At 40.3% G+C, this 22,352-nt stretch overlaps 3 protein-coding genes across 5 annotated transcripts; 1 reads left to right on the top strand and 2 right to left on the bottom strand.

Annotated features, from left to right (window-relative positions):
- Nucleotides 1-319: 319 nt before the first annotated feature.
- Nucleotides 320-8,758, bottom strand: TOPORS (TOP1 binding arginine/serine rich protein, E3 ubiquitin ligase). The gene is made up of 3 exons (XM_065879881.1): nucleotides 8,746-8,758; nucleotides 8,439-8,665; nucleotides 320-3,256 (listed from the first exon to the last, which is right to left on the bottom strand). Exons 1-3 carry the CDS (start codon nucleotides 8,756-8,758, stop codon nucleotides 320-322), a joined length of 3,177 nt encoding a protein of 1,058 aa, XP_065735953.1.
- A 1,352-nt stretch (nucleotides 8,759-10,110) lies between these two features.
- SMIM27 (small integral membrane protein 27) lies at nucleotides 10,111-10,570 on the top strand. Its single transcript, XM_065879880.1, has 2 exons — nucleotides 10,111-10,155; nucleotides 10,466-10,570. The coding sequence occupies exons 1-2, from the start codon at nucleotides 10,111-10,113 to the stop codon at nucleotides 10,568-10,570; spliced, it is 150 nt and encodes a 49-aa protein (XP_065735952.1).
- A 555-nt stretch (nucleotides 10,571-11,125) lies between these two features.
- On the bottom strand, nucleotides 11,126-22,009 carry NDUFB6 (NADH:ubiquinone oxidoreductase subunit B6). 3 transcript variants are annotated; one of them, XM_065879233.1, is made up of 4 exons: nucleotides 21,724-22,009; nucleotides 19,697-19,789; nucleotides 14,720-14,764; nucleotides 11,126-11,304 (listed from the first exon to the last, which is right to left on the bottom strand). In XM_065879233.1, exons 1-4 carry the CDS (start codon nucleotides 21,901-21,903, stop codon nucleotides 11,236-11,238), a joined length of 387 nt encoding a protein of 128 aa, XP_065735305.1. In that variant the 5' UTR covers nucleotides 21,904-22,009; the 3' UTR covers nucleotides 11,126-11,235. The 3 variants fall into 3 exon arrangements, with proteins under 3 accessions (XP_065735305.1, XP_065735306.1, XP_065735307.1); XM_065879234.1 differs by lacking the exon at nucleotides 14,720-14,764 and having other exon boundaries at nucleotides 21,724-21,966; XM_065879235.1 differs by lacking the exon at nucleotides 19,697-19,789 and having other exon boundaries at nucleotides 21,724-21,966.
- Nucleotides 22,010-22,352: the final 343 nt, after the last annotated feature.

Raw genomic sequence — 22,352 nt, 5'->3', positions numbered from 1 at the left:
TGTACGTGGACCTCTCACTGTTATGGCCTCTCCCGTTGCAGAGCACAGGCTCCAGACGCACAGGCTCAGCGGCCATGGCTCACAGGCCCAGCCGCTCCGCGGCATGTGGGATCTTCCCAGACCGGGACACGAACCCATGTCCCCTGCGTCGGCAGGCGATCTCTCAACCACTGTGCCACCAGGGAAGCCCTACACAAAATATTTTTAAGGGGGAAAAGAGTTTTCACCAAGTGTCATCTTTAAACAGACTGCAGTAGATGACATTGTTCTTTTTTCCTTTTTATACCACCAGAATTCTCAATGAGACGCTTTGGCAGTTTTAAGACATATCATGGTCTCTACCAAGAGACACTGACATTAATGATATCCGTGGAGATGGCAATCGCCTTGATGACTCAGTTTGATAAGAGACATTACTGGGCTGGCTCTCCAAATCAGAGGCAAAGGTGCTCTCTTCTCTTACATCAAGAGTCTGTTCAATTGAAGCTGCCTGGGGTGAAATATTATCTACAGTTTTGTTGGCATTATTCAAGTTGTTATTAAGTGTGGTAATGTCACACTCCTTGCCCAGGACACCAAATTCATCTTCTATTGTAACTACATCTTTAGTTTCAAATGGTCCCAAGGAAGGAACCAAAAATTCGTTTTGTAGAGGGTCTTGAGGACCACTAAGGTCACATTCTGTATCCTCCTTTACTTCAGAATCCTTATCACTGTCACTGTCAATGGTAATCACAACTGGGGAACGTGAAGCATTATCGCCATGTTGTTTCTTATGCTTCCTCTTATGTTTTTTCTTTTTCTTTTTATGGTGTCTAGTTGTATCGGTAGCTTTCCCTTCATAAACTATCTCTACACTTAGGCTCCGGGTCCTTTTTCTTCTCTTGTGCTTTGTCTCTCTGTCTGATGATCGGCTATCTGAAAAGCTGTCACTCTCATTTTTGTAGCTTCCATCCAATTTTGATGAAGATTTTGAGTAATGACCTTCCTTTACTTTAGAAGCAAATTCCCGAGATGGTTGAGCCACATCGTTAGAACCCTCCAAATGCCGTGTTTTGTATTTTCGTTTCCCACCAGGCTTTTCATTTCTCACCCGGTCAGGCCCTGTAGATGCAGTCTTTGATCTAGTACTAGATAGGCTCCTTGATCTATGCCTTTCATAGTAGTAATATTTCCTTTCACTGTGATTATTTTTTTTTCTAGCATTTGTTCTTTCAGAAAAAGACTGAATTCTAAATTCTGGACTTGAAGATTGTCTGGAATAATGAGCTCTGGACAGAGTCCTCCTCCTGTAAGATGATTCATAGCCATCCCTGTCCTTGTTTCTACTATAGTAAGTATACTCCCACTTGTATCTGCTTCCATAATTATTTCTTAAATAGTAACGATCTCGATTTCTGCTCCGTGACCTTCTTTTACCACGATCACTGCTACGAGATCTTGATCTGCTTGTGCTTTCACTACTTAGAGATAGAGTTTGGCTTCTTCTTGACCAACTGCTATCTCTAGTTCTTGATCTCTTTTTGTCTCTTCTACCTCTAGGTCTGCTACTCTCCCTGCTTCTGGATCGTCTGCTTTTCATTCTTTTCTTCCCATGATGCTTCCTATGATTCTTCTGATCATGCCCATTCCTACTCTGGGAACATGAATCTGAACTTCTGGATCTTCCCCTCCTTCTGTGTCTGCGGGTATATGGGGAATATACTCTGTCTCCTCTGATGGATGAGCTCAGGTCTCTGGGAGAGGACAATGATACAGACTGTTTCTCTTCCTTCTTTGATTTGATTCTTGTACCAGAATCACAATGACCTTTATTTATTTGTTCATCCTTTCCAAGGACAGAGTGTGGAGATGAACATCTACTAACATCACTATCACCAGAACTGTAAGACTGCTCTTGTTCTTGCGCCTTCACGGTCTCCATTTTCTCATAGGAACCTAACTCCTCAGAATCAGAGGACAGTTCAACAAGTTCTGGGGTCCTCTCAGCTAGTGGTTTAACAAACCCAACAATGACACAATTATCTGAAGAAGAATCACTGTCATTATTTATGTCATCATTGGTTTGTACTGCTTGCATCTGAGATGTGGCTCTTCCTGTTACAAGTTCTTCATCTGAACTGTCGGAAGTATTTAAAAGGGAAGACATGGCAGCATGTACCTGCTCTGAGCTTGAATAAGATGGCCCTGGAGTTTCATCATCCCATGGTGCCTGACTAACAGTAGCTACACTAACATCCAGCTCTTGGGTCTCTGCTTCATCGGGAGATATTGTTATGACCGAAGAATCAGAATGGCTACCTTCTTCATATGAAGGAGCAGGACAATCATAATTTGCATGCTGGTCAAAGGCTGCCATGTTAAATGGAGATCGGGCAAAACTGATAAATTCGTGTATAAAATGCTCAGTCCGATTAAGTAAAAATGGCCTTAAATCAGACACAAACGCCTGACTCTCCAAGTCATAGCGAGTAACATTACTCATGATGATATGCTGGACAATATTCACTAATGATCCATGAGCTCCAAAGAGAACTGTGAGTTCACGTTTTAACCAGGGGACTAATCTGTGAAGGCAAGCCGGATTTCTACGGAAAAATTCAGCTGAAATATCCCTATAGCGGCCACCATCTTCAATATTTCTAACTCGAGCACCAGCACGATAGAGAGTTCGCCTAAAATTAATAATATCCTGTTCTTGAATTTTCCGCAAAGATCTTTCATCTGCAGTAGCTGGCCTCCGTATTGCAATCTGTCTCATAAATGGAGGAATTTCACCATCTCTAGGTCTTGCTGAAATGCCTAACCCTTCAAATATTACTCCACTATCTGGTGGAGTTGTTGTTCTTCCATTCATGGTACTATTAGGTGAATAAATAGAAGCACTTCGTTCCCTTGTCATAGTTGTACGATAGCGGAATCGTCGAACATCAGGGGTAGCAAAAGAACCATTGTATGAAGGCCTTAGGACATACTCCTTGAAGTCGTCTTCTGCCCTCACAGAATGGAAAATAGAATCAAAGGGCTGTTTACATAGTGGACATTCAGCTTTGTTTTTTGACCACTCCTGTACACAGCGAAAACAGAACTTATGTAAACAGCGATCTAAGTAAGACACATTATCAAACCTATCCAAGCATATAGGACACTTAGAATCAGGAGATGCATCAGCTGGTACTGTCTGTTGCAATTTGCTAGTGCCAGCTTTAGGTGAAAAGTTGTCCATTTTAAATTCCTTAGCGGCTGATGCCATTATCTGTAAAAGGGAAAAAAATACATCAGTAACCTGATAAAAAAGAAATGACTAAATCTGAAAAAAATGCAAATGACTGTGAAACATACTTTGGTAAAAATAGTTAAGTAGTTATTGTCTTTGTAACATAAAAGGGCAGTGTAGCATAGTAATACAGTACTTAAAGCACAAGCTCTAAAGTCAGATTTCCTGGGTTTGAATCCTGCTGCCACATTACCAGTGTGACTATGGATTAGTTACTAGTTACCGTCCTTATGCTTCAATTTCATCTGTAGCTCACTGATACTAGAATCTGTCTCACAAGATTTGTGAAGATGTTTAAAAAAAAAAAGCCCTTAGAAAAAGTGCCTGGTCCACAGTAAGCTCTCAAATGTTATATAATATCCTATTATTCTTTTTTAAAAAATAATTTGATATATACAAAAAAGTACAAAAGAAAATATACCAAGTACCCATGTATCCTCCACTCAGAGTTAGCAGCTAACATTTTCTCATGGTTTTTCCAGATTTTTTTAAATGTCCGTTTATGTGCTTCCCCGCCGCCCCTGCCATCCTTCTCTAGAAAACAAAAACCAAAAATATCATAATTCTCAGTTGGAGTTATTTCTACACATGGTTTTATATCTTGCATACATATGCCCCAAGCACTACAGACTACTCAATTGTTTTGTTTGTAGTATTATACATGTATCTTTAAAAATAGCTTTAGGGAGAAAATTTGCATACCAGAAAGTTCACCTATTTGAACCAATTCTGTGGTTTTTAGTGGAAGATTCTTTCACACAGAAAAAAGGATCTGTTAGTGAAGATTAAATGAAATAACAAAATATAAAAGCACTCATGGGCAGTGCCTGGCTTATAGCAACTGCTGAGTAAAAATGTTAGTTGCTGTTGTTATTACTACACTACTGTTATACTACACTATTCTTTTCAGTTCATCACGGACTCCTTTCAGCATCCCTAAGAAGCTTTTCTTTGCCTTTTTATTTAATCCAGTCAGTCACTAAGTACCTTGAAATCATGTTTTCAGCCTCCTTCCTTACCTTTTCTCACAAGGATCACTAGACTCTTAAAAATTAGTTCTGTTTGCTTTAAATTTGTCAGTTTTATAGACCCATAACTTACAAAATGAATTTTCCAGAGCTGAAATCTAGTTGCATTACATTTTGGCCTTGTTATCTTAAAAATCCCTCTTTAGATGCTTTCTATACTAATCATTTTATAGATGTTATATATTAGTTTCTTCCTTTATGTTTTCCTGGGCATATTACTGATCTTTCTCCAATATCACAGAAAGTCCCATCATGAGTCAACTGCTATCTAGTCAAATAATAGAATTGCAATTTTCTAAACAAGAAACTCACTGGCCATACCTAGGTCTAACAAAAACAAATAAAGCCCGCGATAAAAACCTATCAATATTATTGTAAAATATAAGTACTTCACCATAGACTTCAAATTAAACTTGCTCATCTAGGGCATCTTAGCTTTCTCAGAGCTATAACTTAATAGGAAACCAATTAATGCTGAACAAGTTTCTTCAGGGGGTTCCAAATACTTCCAGTCCTCTGTTTCTAGAGTGGAAATGTAAAAATTACCATTGTTCTTAAATAGAAGAGAATTATAAATATATTAATACTAATTGCATTTTTGCTAATATATTTAAAGTCTGGAACCTTAGTATTATATAAATTTCTCAGCATTTCCCCCTACTTCTAATATTTTTAAATTCTCCTACTCAGGAGAAAAAAAATCTTTATAATAAAAACCATTAGGATAAGAGACTGTGCATGTGCATTAGGGGAAGGAGTGAAGAGTGAACAGGGCACTGGAGAGATTATCAGATCTGGACTGAAGACCAGGTTTCACCTAAAACTAACTCCATCAACTGGAGAAATCCACATTAACTCTGGACTGTAGTTTGCTCTTCTATATAAAAAAGGGATAATTAGAATTTTAAAAAGACTGGTGAAATTCAAGTTAATACATTTTATCTTAATTTGTTTCTTTGGAATACAGAATTTTAGTGTTTACTAAACATTTCCAGTTCACATAAAAATTACAACCCAGAATGCATTCATTAAAAAAAATTATTTGGTAATAACTTGAAGTTCAAATAAAACAAAATCTCAACTAATTATAATTTTTTAAATGGAATTTTAGTCCTCCCTTCCCTAGTTTTATAAGTCTGTTAACCAAATTGACAGCAGCAGTCTAAAGAATGATGAGTAACATCATCTATAGTAGGTAAAAAAAGAACAAATTATTAGTCCTGTTTTGTATTTCTATACAGGAATATCTTTCGGTACAAAGAATGGTATTCATCGGAAACACCAAATAATGGTAATGAATATAAATCATCATATAAAGGATTTACTCTTTCAAAATCATCACTAAATACTAAAATTAAAATATTTACTAATTCAAATGAAGTAGAATTACCACATGACCCAGCAACTCCACACCTATCCATGCAAGAGAAACAAAAACATGCCCACACAAAAACTTGTAAGTGAAGAGTCATAGCAGTCTTTGTCCTAAGAGCTTAAAAGTGGAAATAACCCAAATGCCCATCAACTGATGAATATGGAATCTCCATACAATGGAATATTTGACAATAAAAAGGAATAAAGTACTGACACATGCTACAACATGGATGAGTTTTTGCATTATGCTAAATGAAAAAATATCAATCACAAAAGATCACATGTTGTATGCTATTTTATAGGAAATTTACAGAATAGGCAAATGGATAGAAAGCAGACTGGTGGTTGCGGGGGGCGGGGGTATGAGGTTTCTTTCTAGGATGATGAAAATGTTCAATTAGAGTTGCACAAATATACTCCATAAATACACTAAACACCACTGTATTTTATATTTTAAAGAAGTGAACTTTATGGATGAAATATAAATTACATCTCAACAAAACTGTTTCAAAAATACAAATTAAGGCATAGAACAGGGATGGCTAGCAGACAGATTTAAGATTTGAGGTCTGCGGGAGAGTTCCGGGTCAGGTAGCAAAAGTGGACCTGATGATAGATTTAGTGCTTCAGGTTCTAGAAGAAGCCTGTGATAAAAGTTTCTCTATCCCGGGCTTCCCTGGTGGCGCAGTGGTTGAGAGTCCGCCTGCCGATGCAGGGGACATGGGTTCGTGCCCCGGTCCAGGAAGATCCCACATGCCGCGGAGCGGCTAGGCCCGTGAGCCATGGCGACTGACCCTGCGCGTCCAGAGCCTGTGCTCCACAACGGGAAAGGCCACAACAGTGAGAAGCCCACGTACCGCAATAAAAAAAAAAAAGTTTCTCTATCCGAGCACTCTAGGAATTAGGACTTCAAATTAATTTCCCCATAGGGGATAAGTTAATCAGTTCTTCTGAACCCCTTTCCTTAACTGCCTCCCAAATTCTAAGTAAAGTCTACCATCTTTAGAATAAATTGATTAAGCAAAACCTTCCCTTCCCCAAATCTTCAAATGTGTTGGCCTTAACAGGGATAAGAACCCTCCATATCACATGTTGGGGGAAATTTCAGATAATCAATGAGCATACATATCTAGGGAAAAGGGATGGGGGTGGGGGTGGACAGGTGGAGGGTGATAAAGAGTCAGGAGGCTAGAATCTAAATTAGACCACAAACCGGACATTTAAAAAACTGCACAGGGATACAAAGTAGGAATGCTCTGCAGAATTAAATATTTAATAAAACCAGACTTCCTATAAAAGTCATCTTCTACGGCATTCCTTAAATTATCACCGTATATACAATTTAATCACTGGCTGATTACACTGACGGAGTGATGTTAATTCTAATGTAGAGCCAGGGCTGAGAATCAAAACCACTTACTAATGGCGTGATCTTGAGGAAGTTATTTTATTTCACAAAATCTTACATTTTCTCAATTCTAAAACAGGCTGAGTAACAGTACCCACCTGAAAAGGTGCCTGTGTGAAGGGATATATTCCACATAAACCCGTAGCAAAGTGCTTGGTGGGCAGTAAGAACTTAATACTGTTTTCCTATGTTATGTGAAAATAAAGTTAATTTTGATCATTTCCATCATCCATAACTGATTATAAAATGCCCAGAAAGATGACAGTCTATAACAACTAAATAATTTTCATATTAATATCAATATTGTACTTAATATATCCAAGCAAAGTGGCTAAAAAGGGTTCACAAGTGGATGAACTAGAAATATACCAAATATTAAAAACAGTTTGGGCCCAATCTTTTGTGACCTTATAGAAATCATGTACGTCTCTGAACTGCAATCTAATCACCAATTCCAAGAAATCCAACAAGTTATAGGATCTACTAACCAGACCCTACGATTTTAATTCCAGTTTCAGCAACAAAAAGAATTGCTTGGGAACCATTCCCCTCTAAAGCCACTCATTCCAGATAAGCATGACTGCTTTGGCTGACTCTGTAGCTTTCAAAGTCATTGACTAAAAACAAGCTAAAAAGCCCAACCCTCACCACTATTAACTTAAATCTTCGGTAACTCTTTCTGAATTTATCTTAAACAATCTTTAAAATTACCTATAAAAAATTCTATTCACTTTTCCTCTCAAATCACTATTTGCCTCATCTCTGTACTGCCCCCTTCCAGTCTACCAATCAGCAGCCCGTGAGGAAAGCGGCGCTGACTTGATGGATGAAGTCACAGGCTCACGGGGTGTAAACAGCGCACAAACTCCAACAGTCACGGCGACAGTCACTTCCTTTGGTTGAGAACTGCCACCTGCCAGGATCTAAGATAAGCACCGGGTGCCTTACATAATCACAACGAACTAAAATACCGTTACTCCCGTTTTACAGACATACTCAGAGAGGTTAGGGGCCCGCCCAAGGTCACATCTCTGACAGCGGCGATGCCACGACTCAGACTCTAACGTTTTGTGTTTTGTGTCGGCTTTTTCCCCCGGAGACCAATCTCCTTCCAGTACACGGCTGGGCTGGCGCCCTCGGGAGTGCTTCTCGGAAAGCAGCCCTCCCCCGCCCACCCGCACGGATCCACAGGTGCGCGGCGGGAGCCGCCGGGACGCCGGCCTGCCGGGCAACCACTGCGCCTCAGGCCCGGACCGCAGCTCCCTCGACCCTGGGCCTAGCTGCAGGCGGGGAGCTCCAGATCGCCCAGCCCTTCCGACCCCGGCGCCCCATTGTTCCCGATCTCACTCACCTCGGAGGATACCGGCGCAGGCCCGGCTGGGGAGCTCGTGGCAAGCTCCCGACGGCCCAGAAAGCTGGGTCGGTGACGGCAGGAGCCGCGAAGGCGAACCCGGCGACTTCTCCGCCGGCCCTCAGGAGCGGGAGTAGGCAGGGGCGCTTCACCCTCCTCGCGAGAGAGCGGAGACCCCGGCGGCTGCTGCGACCCCTGCGACGTAAAGAGCTCATCACCAATGGTTGCTTGGGGGTGGTGGCAGAAAGCGGTGGCAGAAAGCGAAACCCACTCCGCGACCCCCAGCAAGTCAAAACACAGCACCCGCCTGCGTAACGCATGCGCGGTAGAGGACGCCGGCACCGAAGGCGGGGCTTAGCGCGCTCGGCCCGAGGCCGGCCCTTCCCCCAACCCCCTCCGCTCCTAGAATGAGAGAGGCCTGACCCACCGAGGCAGAAATCGCTATTTTACCGTCACTCTGGTTGCTACTAATCTCTGGGGATTACAGGGGCACTAGTTTAAAGTTCGCTTCTAATTTACCCGGAAGACACGATAACTAGCTCACCAAACTCTGTGAGAAGTTTCTAAAGCTGTATCTGGTGTATAGATAAAGGAACCGAGTTACCCGGAGGTTAAGGGACTACCTCCGGCTGCAGAGTTAGGAAACAACACCGGGATTCGAATGGAATACCCAAATCAGAGGCCTACAGTTTTCAGAGACAGATCAACTCCAGTACAGGGGTAAACAGGGATTCAACCTAAGAGAATAGGGCCTTGAAATCTTCCCAAAACAGATAACGTCTTTACCCTTCCCCACTCTCCGAAATCTGCATTAAAACTCTGCTTAGGCGACAGCTGAGATTATAGAGACATAACGTCTGGCGCTTAAAGCGGCCCTCTGCCCCATTCTTCGCCTCAAATGTGAGTATCCCAAACATTCCAGGGCTGAACTTGGCTCCGCGTGCCAAACTCTGTCCTTCGGTTTAATATTTGATCGTGCTACCGTCCTAAGCATACAAACGTTCAATAAATACTTGTTGATTGGCAGCTACATTCTGCCGAGTAATTCATGCCACGTTATTTCTTCTTCAGAGTATCACTGACATCAACAAGCCATTGCATTCTCAAAGACTTGTTTCTTGAAGAAAAGCTCAATTAACAGGGATTCCCACAACGATTCGTCAGTTATATAAAAGCGGGTGGTATTCTTGTTTACATCAAAGATGAATACACGAACTACCTACATTGTGGGAACAGATCCGGGAGGAAACATTAATTCTTTGAGCACGAGGCGTCGGCGTAGCATTTAAAACGTGGATTATTTTTCCAAATAAACTTTTAAATGCACACGACGGTACCTTATCTCGTATTAATACTGCTCTGGAACTGAAGGAAGACCGGCTGACGCGTCAAGCCTATCCTTCTAAGTGGCAAAAAACACTTCCAACATACTTTCTCGTTTCTCTCACCTCCTTCCCGAAAGGCGGGCTTGGCCCAGGGTCACGTGACACCGCCCACAGCTCCGGGCGGAAGAGGCCGGCCCAGCCGAGGGGAAACGCACCGGAAGGCGAGTGGGCGGGCACTCGCGCCCGGCTGAAAGATGGCCGCCACCGCCCGGCAGCCACCGCCCCGGAGGTTACTCTAGGGCCTGCGGCTTCCGCCCGTGCCCGCGGACCACCGCCGTCTCCTTACCATGAAGCCAGTGAGTCGCCGCACCCTGGACCGGATTTATTCAGCGGTAGGTCCCGGGCCTGGAGGGGCTCCACGGAGTCGACTCCTGGGGCCCGCGGGTGAAAGCCCGCTATTTTTTCAGCGCCCAGAAACTCCAAAATCCATTGCTGAATTAAGCCTTTCACTCCCTCACCTCGACTCCGCCTCTTCCGGGAGGACACGCTCTTCCGCTTCTTACGTAAGAGCGGCTTGGTGTACTCGCTTCCGGAAGCACATTTATACGAGTTTGTCACTAAAATTCCCACCAACTTGATGGAGGGGAGGAGGAAGTGCCACTCACATGTTTTTGCTTTTACTCCTCCTCTTGCATTTCTTAGTTGCTCCTCGCGGTCGTATTGCTCTCCTGGGGATACGTCATCTATGCATCAACTGTAGCTGCACGACGACAGCTAAGGAAGAAATACCCAAAATCGTCGGGATGAATGAAAATTTGTAATTCCTCTGGATTTGATTCCATGCATATACAATTCTTTACCTCATGCTTATCTGACACGTGTCTCGATTTAAAGTAAAATCTTTAATAAAATGCTTCGAAATTCATTTTTGTATACTGTCCTTTATAATAACCACTAATATGCTATTTTTTCATATACTTAGAGATTTGTCTTTTATGTTCCCACATAACAAAGCAACCTACATCTAGGCCTTTTAATCTAAAGTTTCTAAAATACTTCTTTTCAAATGCTTCAGAAAGCCTTTAAAAGTGTGTGGAACTTCTGTTCTTTTGTTTATTGCAACATTTCATTACATTGTATACCTTCACATCACAGTAGATTAAGTACTGTTTAAGAAAAAACTATCATGTGACTAAATAATTTTCTACATGCTGTTTTCCAAATTAAAAATGGCCAGAAAAAGTAGGTGATTGCCCATACCATTTTTTTAGCATGTCCAGTTTTTACTTATTGTTAGATAAGTCATAGAGTCTCAAATTGTACAGAGGGAATCATACAGTTTGGGAAGAAACAGACAACACATATCTGAGTAAACTTTATTAAAGTTACTTTTCCAGAAAATATATTCAGTAAGTGTGGTAATGTAGCAACAAACTTGGGCTCAAACATCTTTGAAATTTTAAAAGTAATCTTCAGTGATGTTGATCAGGAAATTCTTTCATTGGTGGGATTACTTCTCCAGTTTCCAGAATTGTATCACCCTAGAAAAACAAAGATGCATTAGTGAAAAATCTTGTCTGCAGAGGTGATAGTTCCATTTGGTCAGTTCCATTTGGTCATCTGGAAAATCTAGTTCACTTCTGGCATTCACACTTTAAAGGGACAGAGGCAAAATAGAAGCTGTCTAAAGATGAGCAACCAGTATTCAAAATCTTAAGGTATAAGGGAGAGAATAGGGGAAGTTTCACTCAAAAATGACTAGAAAGGACATGAAAGTTGTCTTTACAAAGTGATAAAAGGATAATCTTTATTTGCTTGGCCCCAAGAAATAGAAGCCCTAGAAAGCTGCAGGTAAACATCTTCAATATAAGGCGGTAATGTATTCCCAGCAACTGAATGTGTTAGGTAGTCACCAGTTTACCATTTGGCTCAGAATGGATATTAGAAACAGAATGCAAACTTTCCTTGGGCAGCTGGTTCAGGTGTCTTTCCAAACCTAGATGCAGTGTGTATGGCAGAATGGGCATGGACTTTAAAGCCAGAACCAAGTAGTGTGAATCCTGAAACCCTCCACTGACAAGCTGTATAATCTTAGGCAAAGTACTTAGCTTTAATTTCAGCTCTCTGTTTAAGACAGCAGGTTCCATCAGCCTGATAGTCCATGAGTTGACTTAGTAGAGTAGAATTATCCCCATCACCACCTACCATTCCTTGACCTGGTATGGCTCAGGACTGTATAAATTTGTATTATGTTTAAGCCATTATATACTTGGGGGAAAACTTGTTACCACAGCTAGCATTACCCTAACACAGAAATTAATAACTTGAAGTGGTACTAATGCTGCTGTAATAAAAACTGAACCACATGGCACTGGCTTAGCAGTGGGGCTACAAGGACACTGGCATTGGAGGCTAAAAGATGGAAACAAAAGGCACTAATAACTTAGAAGCAGACTGTCTAATGAACTTGAGGTTCTAGGAGAAGTACCTGAAAAAACGTTATAGTATGTGTTTAACTACTAGTGGCTGCCTTAGTAATGTATTTTAAGAAACATAAGCTCAAGTAAGAAGTGGCTGATTTGAGAGGAGAAATAAGAATCTAAAAATTCGGGACATTGCAATATTAGAAAATCAGATTGATTGTTTCTGAATCTCTAAACAGTAACAACACTGAAAAGATTCTGAGAAACAGAAGCCCAATAAAACTCAGTAAACAGAGGGACCCAGCACCGTGGCAAAGATCAGACTGAAACAAAGGTAGCCCTTGAACTAGAGTGTGTTTCTGGTGGCTTCCACATAGCTGCCTCTCAACTGAGTTGAGAGAGGCAGTAGAATAAGGACAAAGAAATGAGACAACTTGATAACTATGTATAGAAACCACAGATACTGGCATGTGGGACTGACTAGAAGCAAAAAGATTAGACTCCTACCAAGTACTTTTCTTTCCATGCCTGCCAAATGTGAGAACTAGATGGTCAAAGAAACCAAACATACAATAAAAGCCTGTGACTGTTTCTGATTAAAACAACCTGTGGCCCTCAACCTTCTGTGAGCAGAAGGTAGATTTTAAAGGCTGTACAACCCTAAGGAGGGCATACTTCCCAGTACTCATTTTAGATGTGGTCTAGGTTGATAATGGAAAAGAAAGAATCCCCCTAGACTGAGCCAGGGGCCAGGAAGAACAATGAACAAAGGTGTTCCTTCCAGAAGCAAAATCAGTTCCTGTTCAAGTAACTTCCCACACACAGGGGTTAGGAGGCTTTACAGTGTTTGACCACTGGGGTTTCAGAGCCAAGTGACTGCTATGCTGCCCAAATTCCATCGTTGAATAATGGTCGTGGTTGGGAGGCAAGGGATACAGTTTACTTGCCATTGATCCTCAAATCTCCAAGAGAAGAATCTCCAAGAATAACCCTGACGGATATTACTATACATCATCTGAAGATCTTAGGTTGCAGTGATGTAATGGGACCTTGGGGTTTCTCTCTAGGAAAGGGAATTGTGTTACATGTGTGGGAAGAAGGAAGCAAAGAGCTATTTGTTGACTAGAAGGATACACTGTGGCAGAGACTCCAGGTATGGGAGGCTGAGAAACATAAAAAAGCACAAAGACATGTGGGATCATGAGAATGAGTTCTGGCCGACAGGACATGAAGAGAAGTGATGTAAGCTACTTCCAAGCTTAGACCTTAAAATCATCCCCTGAGACATCCAGCCCTCTCTTTCCCTGTGATCTTGGAGCCTCATAGTCCCAATGGCCTCACTATAATTGTCTGACCTATGCTAGTCTGTGATGTCAATAGAAAATAAACTTTTGTTAAACCACTGAGATTTGGGGGTTTGTTTGTTACTGTCTATCCTATTCTAAGGTATGTACAGATGAGCATTCTTCAGGTCTTCAAAGGGGCAGCTTCTCAATGGTACAGAAACAGGAAAGAACCACAGTGGCAAAAAATACGGAAGTAGGAGAGATGCTATGGAATCACTATATGGTCTTCTAAAGAGAGTCCTCCTTCTTTTCCTTTGAACAGTAATGGCAAAATAAACAAATGTATAAATGGAAGAATAAATAAATTACCTAACTTGTTGAAACCAACAAGATAATTGAGCCTACCTAGGCCCTGACACACATCAATTATACACAATGAAATACAGAAGAAATCCCCTACTATTTCCTAAAGCAGAATTCCAATTGGAAGAGTTAGCCAATTTTGGTAGTTCTCCCTAAAATTCCCTTCTGTTGCAGTCGTCAATGGATTACTGTGACCATGTCATTTGATAGAAGCAAGAATCTACATCAAGTTTTGTTTTCTAAAATTATATAACTTAGAGCTTGATGGTAGTTCATTATCTGTGACTAGAAATGGAACAAGAACATAACATGTATTTGACTCTGCTAAACAATAACCTCACAAACAGCTAGTAAGATACCAACGGACTAATAAGTAATCTTTTAATGATGAAGACTTATTTTAAATTAGGATAATAGCCTACATATTCATAACATAAAATTTAAAGCACACATTGACAGATTATAAATTTACAGATGGAGACGTTACGGTCAAACTGCCATAGGAAATGATAGTTTGGAAATAATAACAGATGAATATAGTTGCTGTTACAATGCTCAGGTGTCTGCTCAGGCTAGTGCCCTAAGTCTTTAACCCTACGTGAAATGGAACCAGTGAAAAACTGTTCGTACCTTCAATTCACTTTAGGACTACAAAGGTCGCACAAGCTTTACAGCCAGGGTGAAAAGAAATGTGCCCACATCCCAGGTTCAACTGTAATTGCTACCTCACATTATTTCCTCCTCTTTTTTTTTTTTAAGAATATACAAAACAGGCATTTAAACTTTCAGTGAGAAGAAAGGAAAATTTTAGTCTAATGATCAGTTGGGAAAGGAAAGAGAAATATAATAAACAGAAGAAAAACCAGAGATGTTTTAAGACTTACTGGGAATATTCTGGGCTTCCTTTCAACGATGGCATATGGTTTTGTCTGCAATAAAAGTAATGCTCTGTTAATTATAGTTTTAGAGTTTCTTCTAAAATAAAATAGATCATATCCCGATTTTTTTTTCAGTAGAAACGCTGGCACCAATTTTTTTTCCTTTTTTTTTCTCATATCCCAAATTTTTAACTTAAGCCCCAAACTTTCACTAAGCTCCAGACTCATACATCCTATTATTTACTCAAGATTTCTACTTGATCAAACAGGCATTGCAAACTTAATCAGGTCCAACACTTAATGTCCCTCAGTGCCAAACTGTTCCCTATCTCTGTAAATGGCATTTTCACTCTCCTACTTACGAAGGCCCAAAACCCTGACTCCTCAGCAGGAGGAGATTTTATCCTGAATCTAATTGCTTCTCACCACCTCTAGTACTACTACCCTTGTCCAAGCCTTTATCATTTTTTCACCTACTAGTCTCCCAGCTTCCGCTCATGCCCTCCCTAAAGTCTATTCTCCACACTGCAGGCAGAGTAGAGTGATTCTTTTAAGATGCATCACTCCTGTTCCTCCTCTCCACAAAGTTTCATAATGATTCCAAAAAAAAAGCCAAAGTCCTTGCTGTGATCTCTAAGAAACGATCTGGCCCTTGCCTACCTCTCTGATCCTCTCTCTCTCTCTCTCTCTCTCTCTGAACTGTAGCTGCAGTGGCTTCTTTGTATTAATACAATCAGTTAGGCCTGCTTGTGCCTCAGAGCCCTTATGCTTAATGATTCCTCTACGTGAAATGCTCTTCTCCTAAATACTTGTTTGGTCCAGATCCTCATTTCATTTGTGTTTTTCAAATAGCACTTCCTCAAAGAAGCTTAATAAAAATAGCAGTTCCTGTCACTCTCTAGTCTTTTACCCTTAGCTTTTCTTCTATAGACTTATCACCTCCTATAACATTATATACCTCTCTGCTTATCTGCTTATTGCCAGTCTCCCTAAACATTTCATGAAGACAGGAACTCAATCTGCCTTGTTCAGTGCTATATCCCTGTTCTGTGTTAAGAACAGTGCCTTGCACACAGGAGGTGCTAAATGTACTTATTAAGCATACACATCTGTACAAGATACCACACCAAAAAATTTAAAAGATTATTGGCATGATTTAAGACTCAGGCAAATTGGAGCCAAAAGCAGGAGAGAAACTCAGAATACAATGTGAGGACATTCAAATGTCTCTAAAAACTGTGGCCAGAGGCAAGAAGATACTGAAATGTCTTCAGAGAGAATGTTAAGTTCAATTAAGCATAAAGGTATTAGCTGAAGTAAACTGGGTACAACAGTAGAGGATGCAGGCCTAACCAAACCAAGACAAAGAATAAGGTAAAAGAGAGGCTTTGGGACATCTACTGACATAAAACCTTTAACTACATCATCTGTGGCTCAGGAAAAATCACCTAGAAGTATGAATCCCTCAGGTAAGCAGCCATATTAATGTCTAGAATTGTCAACCCAGTAACTTCAGCTTGTTAAATTTTCTTCTCTTAGGAGATAAGTGTTTTTTTAATCCTAGAAATATTTAGTTAAATACAGATATGACAAGGTAAATTAACCCAGGGTATAAACAGATGAATGTCAAATTTAATAAGTTCTGAAAACACTGGGACAATCCATATATTCTGATATAGAGTATCTGTAATGTTTAAGATAATCAGGCTATTAGAGATTCTAAAAGATTAGTTTTAGGATTCTAGTTAAAATGCATAATTGATTTAGATGTATGATTTTTAAGTTTAAAAAGATTTTCCTTTTTAGGGTCATTAATATGTCCTATAAATACTTAAAAATAAAACTTAACTTAATTTGAGTTATTTCTTCCTGAAAAAGTATCTTCTGGCTTCACTTTACTTTTTCATTCCTGTTATCTCTGCCCTAACCAGATTCTCATCAACTAATATCTACTAAACTGCAACAGCCTCCAGCTGATTTGCCTGATGTCAATACTTTCCTCCCTCCAATTCACCCTACATATCAATGTTTTTTATGTTTAAATATATTTTATGTTTAAATATATTTTATGTTTAAATATAAGTGATATATTTATATATATATCACTTTATCAACTCACTCCCCTATTTAAAAATGGAAAGCTTCCCACTGCCTACCATGCAAAGTTCAACCTCCTCTGCCTAGCTTTCAGGACCTTCCATTTATTGGTTCCACCCTACTAAGCCAAGAGACTCGCAGTTCCAGGCAATCCTATCTTCGGTAAACAAGACCATGCTAACTACTAACTCCTTGTTTTTCTAACTGGAACAGATTTTCTCCTCCATACTTTTACCCAAATCATACCTATCTTCCAACTTTATTATAAACTCCTTGAAGTCAGGAATTTCGTCTTATATATTCTTTCCACAGCAATAAAGGAAGACATACTAGGCATTCCACAGTTGATGATCAACAGAGGTAATCTTAGTGAAGAAAACAAAGGTGTTGTCAGCAATCAGAAATTTAAAGAACCCACACAGTCAACAGAGAACAAGTGACATAAGAGTGAATTTTCTGAGAACCCCACTTATTTGTTTCACTCTCCTTTCATCAGGCTACAGGAAAGCAAACCTCAACTGGATTAGCTACAATTTGTTAGGTAGTCCCAAACTTTTTTTTTACTGAATCACTTCATAGTGAATTGCTGACTGGTTTATTACTTTAGTGTGTACTTCCTACAAATAAGGACAATATTCTTAAAATAATCACAATACAGCCATCAGGATCAGAAAATTAACATTGATATATTAATACCTTCTATCTAGTCTGAAGAACCCATTCAAATTTTATCACTTGTCTCCATAACTGTTTGGAGTTATCAAAAAATCCCCCCCTTATAAAAAAAAATCCCCCCTTATATAACCAGTTCTCCATCCATCGTGTAGGCTGTTTAAAGTTCTGACTGCCAATGCCATCTCTTTTTTTTTTTTTTTGACGAAGCAGATTGTGCCCATGAATCAAGTTCACATTTAGTTGACAAGTCCCTTTAGTCTTCTTCAATCTGGAACAAATCTTCCACGGTTCTTTAACTTTCATGATCTTGACATTTTTGAAGGTAACAAGCCAATTATTATGCAGAAGAGTCCATCAATTAGATTCAGCTTATACATTTTTGGCAGGAACATCGCAAAACATATTGTTTTCTTCTTATTGCATCCTATCAAGTAGTACACAATTTCAGTCTGTCCCATTATTGGTAATGTAATTTAGATTTCTTGATTAAGATGATGTCTGCCAGGTTTCCTCCATTACAAAGTTACTCTTTTTCCCTTTGTAACAAATAAGTATGTTGAAGGTAGGAATTTGGGGATTAATGTTAGCAACTTTTGATGTTCCCTGGCTAAATAAAATATTACTATGATGATTCCCAAATGGTGACTTTTCTTGTCCATTTCTTATTTACTCTACTGTACAAAAAAAAAGCTTTCTCTTCTATTTATTAATTAATTAATTTATATGAGCATGGACTCATGGATTTGCATTTTATTTATCCAGCTGGCTCTCATCTATTACTATCATTTATTTTGCTGCTCAAATTTGTTCCAGTGGGAGTCTTTTCAAGCTGACTCTGTCCTTTTGATTCATCTCCATCATTCTTTGAACACAGTTCTTTACTTTCTGGCACAAGCTCATCTTTTACTTTCCCTGCCCCAGCCCTGGAATCAGCCATTTCTCCAAGGAGCTCTGGATCCTTTCAGTGGAAAACTATATTTAGAAAGTAAGCCCAGCTGCTAGATGTGCTAGTAATTGATACCATGGGGTAGCAATGCTCACAGGCCCTATCAATGGACAGAGCTAGGTAAATCTGCATTTACAGCTATATTTATTTCTATATTTATCAATACATACTAAAAATCATGAGTCACACCAATACTTCCAATTCCATTCCAGTACCACAAGGTTTTCTCCCTGTATTCCATATGCATAACTCCCTTTTCTGACAATGAGAATTCAGGGTTCCAGTATCATCAACATATGTTCTCATTTGATCGACCTTCCTGTATATAACCAATCTCCTGTCATCTCCACCACCACACTCCAGTATAAATAACCTCCTCACCTCATTCAGTTTCTGATACTTTACTTTGGGTTGCCAACTCCATCATTGCCCCAAACCACACTCCTTCCTGATGTCTTCCTCCCCTCACTCAGGTTCCAATATCTTACACCAGGTTGCTGACACTGCTGCCCTCCAAACAAGTACACTCACCAATTCCCTGCCCCCTTACCCACTCAGCAACCCACTCAGGATTTAAGCCTCCTCACTGGGTACAAGAATGCCCTCCTCACTCTTTGGGTTACAAAACTCCATGCTGGGCAACTACCACCACTCTCCCTTCTATGCCACTCCCCAAAATGCACTCCTTCCTCACCCTGCCTGGGATTTAACACCCTACACCAGGGTATCCCTAGCCTTTAAAATATGGCAACAGACTCAATTCAATGCAAGATCTTTCAGTGAAAAAAATTCAAGCTTTTGGACATGCTGAATTCTAAAGAAAGTAAGTTGTGAAAAACCAGACAGAGCAAAGGAAAAGGAAATGATGACAAAGATAACCTTTATCTATTGTGAATTTTATCTTATACCAGATCTGTGCTCAAAAAAAAGGAGCAGAAATTATTTTCTCCCTTCCAACTCAGGACGCCGAGTTTGCACCAGTATTATTAGGTCAACTACATTTCTGATCATTTAAACATTGTTTCATGAGGAAATGCAATTCAAGTTGTAAACAACTAATATAAAGATCAACTTTTTGAAAAACCATACATTACCTAAATTTCATTAAACCTTTTACCTAAAAGGATTCAAAGTAATTCAAAATCAGTTATAAGTGGCAGATTAGTTCCACTAAATAGAGCCGGGTAAGGCATTGCCACATAGGAAATAATTTTGTACAATATTAAAAATAAATTCTGAAAAATACATACTTAAAGCACACTTACATTCACATGATATTTCAGATAATAATGAATAATCCAGATAGGGATCAGTACATGAGTAAAAGCAAAGATACTGTGTCGGTACGTCTTATAGATCTGGGGGAAAAAAAACATACACAAAATAGATATCTTATTTTTTATACATTTGTGGCAGAAAAAAAAAGCATCAGTGATATAAAAAATCACGATTATTGTAAAATCTCTAAATGCTACGTATTTCCATATAGTCTGTAGCTAACCTCATACACCGAATATTTTTACTAAACATAGTGCCTGCTAGGTGACACCTACAGAGTTCAAAGCAAAGGAGGCTTAAGAGAAGCAGCATTTTGCAAAACTATAGTACTGTATTTATAAATATGTTTTTTAAAAGACTTCTAAAAATATCCTTATTATAAGTTTGTTTAAGATAAAACATGGCATAAATAATGAAATAATTCTAATCAATTTAACCAGAGTAATCAGAACTACAGAATTTTCAGGTAAAGTCATTTCCCTAATTTATCAATTTCAGATATCCATAATAAACACCACTTGTATCATTCTACCTGTAGGGCAGACAACCTTGAGTGCACTAATGCTGGAAAAAGAATGTTTTACATACTGGGATAAGGGTGTTCCAAGCTCACTTTGAGATGCCTTCAGACACAGTATTTTTAAAAAGAAAGGCAAAAGACATCTAAAAATGGGACTTTTCCATGGCAGCCAATTTGACTGAAACAGACCTATCCTGTCAGGGAAAAGACAATCTAGATTCTAAGTGTTGTAACAGATATGATTATGAAAGAAAAAGTTAACTCAAAGTAAGTTAAGACAGATTTCAACAAATGATTATTTACTTCCTTACATCACTGGCTGACGGGTGGGATGTCAACTTTCAACCAGTGGCTGCCAAATCAGTTAAGTAATGCCAGAGATACAAAGGGTGAGAAGAGAGGAGAGTTCAATTAGAGTTTAATTTTACCATCATAAATAAGTATCTAATACCACTTTCTTAGAAAAATTTGCACCAGACTTTGTAGCACAATAAAATACACATGGATTTCAAAGTGAACTTCTTCAATTCCTAGCCCTGGGACCACAGGTAAATCACTGAATTCCTGCAGGTCTCGGTTTCCACATAATTAAAACGAGGATTAGGAATGGTTTCTACCTTATGGAAGTAAAAAAATAAATAAAGTAACACGTGTAAAACCCTCAGCAAAGTGCCAGGCACAAAGTAAGCACCGAAGTGTTCCTTATATTATTACCATTATTATTAGCCAAAGTTGCAAGGAATTCTGAGATACAGCATTCATCATTCATAATTGATGTGATTTAATTAACGACCTCAAGAAAATGTCAGGAGACCCTGAAAATAAAGATAGCACTTGAGTGAGTGACTTTCTGCAAAGTCCAGGAAGGGCATTCTTAAATGAAAGCGTGTGTTCAACGTACGTAGTAGCGGTTAAGAAAGGGGGCTCTTGAATATGACTCACTCAGCATACCAATAGGACCCCTTCTTTAATGGTCATTACATAGAGCTGTATAACCAGTTAGAGGCTCATTGTGCCTTCTGGTAGTCGAGTGCAGTGTTAGTTGGTCTCTATAATCTCAACCTCAAAAATCAGACAAGTGTCTTCAAATACTAAAATCATTGAATTTTAACTCTGGTGAATCCTTGGCCATCATTCTGAGGGAAGGTCTCCACAGTCAAAAGAGAAACAAGTCTGCAGTGTCCTGTAAAACCCAAGCGAAGATTCGCCTCCTTCTCATCACATTTGACAGCCAAAGGACAAGACCATCCCGAAGCCATAGAAGCTCCGGACTCTGACTCCTGACTCCCGACACCCAGCCTATGATTCCTGGGACCAGTGAGCGTCCCAGCTAAACCTAAGTCTCGGTAGAATCTGATTCTCCCTCGGGAATCTTTCGGGGGTAGAGCGAGTCAGTCCCTAATGTGGCTACAGTGAGCAGGCGTCCCAGCAGCCAGGCCGGGGTCCGCGACGGGGCGGGAGTCAGGGTGGGAGTGGGGGAGGGCTGTCACTCACCACGTTCTTCCAGGAGGCCCCGTCCTGCAAAAACTTATTCCAGAATTGCTCCATAGGCCACACCCTCCGCGGGGGCAGCACCGGTTCCCGGGGGCTCAGCTCCTGATCCTTCAGCCATCGCCTTCTCAGCTCTCGCAGCTGCTGCATCCGCAGTTTCTCGTCGGACGTATACCCTGACATGTCGCCGCTGATACCAAGGCAGCAGGATACGGCGCGCCCCCGAACCAGGGTCTTGTCACCTACGCGCGCACTTGCACTGCAAAGCGACCTTGCTAGGACGCCACGGAGCGGCGCGCCGTTATGACGTAACTCTGGTCCTGCTTCCGAGTGGCTCCAATCTCGCGTAGTGGCTGGGCATGCGCAAAGCCCTCCACACACCTTCCGGGTTTATTGGCCCAGATTACCAGTGGCGGCAGTGATACCTCAGTTACCGGATGAGGAGGAAAGTGATGAATGAGAGAAAGTATGAGAGCTCAGAGGACTAGAGGTTCTGATAAGGAAGAACTGGTGCGCTGGGAGTTGGAAGCGTGAGAATATGTGATTCAGTGAATGTGACTTCCAAATGCAAAATTCTTCCTTTGCCTCTCCCATCTTGCAAATCCTCTTCCCGTGACCTACAGAGTCTGTGG

Source organism: Phocoena phocoena, chromosome 6 (assembly GCF_963924675.1).
Source record: "Phocoena phocoena chromosome 6, mPhoPho1.1, whole genome shotgun sequence".
Lineage (NCBI taxonomy): Eukaryota > Metazoa > Chordata > Mammalia > Artiodactyla > Phocoenidae > Phocoena > Phocoena phocoena.
The sequence above is the reverse complement of the archived record's forward strand: the minus strand, read 5'-3'. Positions and strand labels throughout refer to the sequence as shown.

Bases quoted from the DNA above. Each gene is read 5' to 3' on its own strand.
- TOPORS (XM_065879881.1), bottom strand. The intron at 3,257-8,438 runs GTGAGTGAGATC...TCCCTTTTACAG, and splicing joins CTGCGCCGGTATCCTCCGAG to ATAATGGCATCAGCCGCTAA.
- SMIM27 (XM_065879880.1), top strand. From the start codon at position 10,111: ATGAAGCCAGTGAGTCGCCGCACCCTGGACCGGATTTATTCAGCG. The intron at 10,156-10,465 runs GTAGGTCCCGGG...TGCATTTCTTAG, and splicing joins TGGACCGGATTTATTCAGCG to TTGCTCCTCGCGGTCGTATT.
- NDUFB6 (XM_065879233.1), bottom strand. From the start codon at position 21,903: ATGTCAGGGTATACGTCCGACGAGAAACTGCGGATGCAGCAGCTGCGA. The intron at 14,765-19,696 runs GTAAGTGTGCTT...CTTTTATTGCAG, and splicing joins ATCTGAAATATCATGTGAAT to ACAAAACCATATGCCATCGT. The intron at 11,305-14,719 runs GTAAGTCTTAAA...TTGTTTTTCTAG, and splicing joins GGAAGCCCAGAATATTCCCA to GGTGATACAATTCTGGAAAC.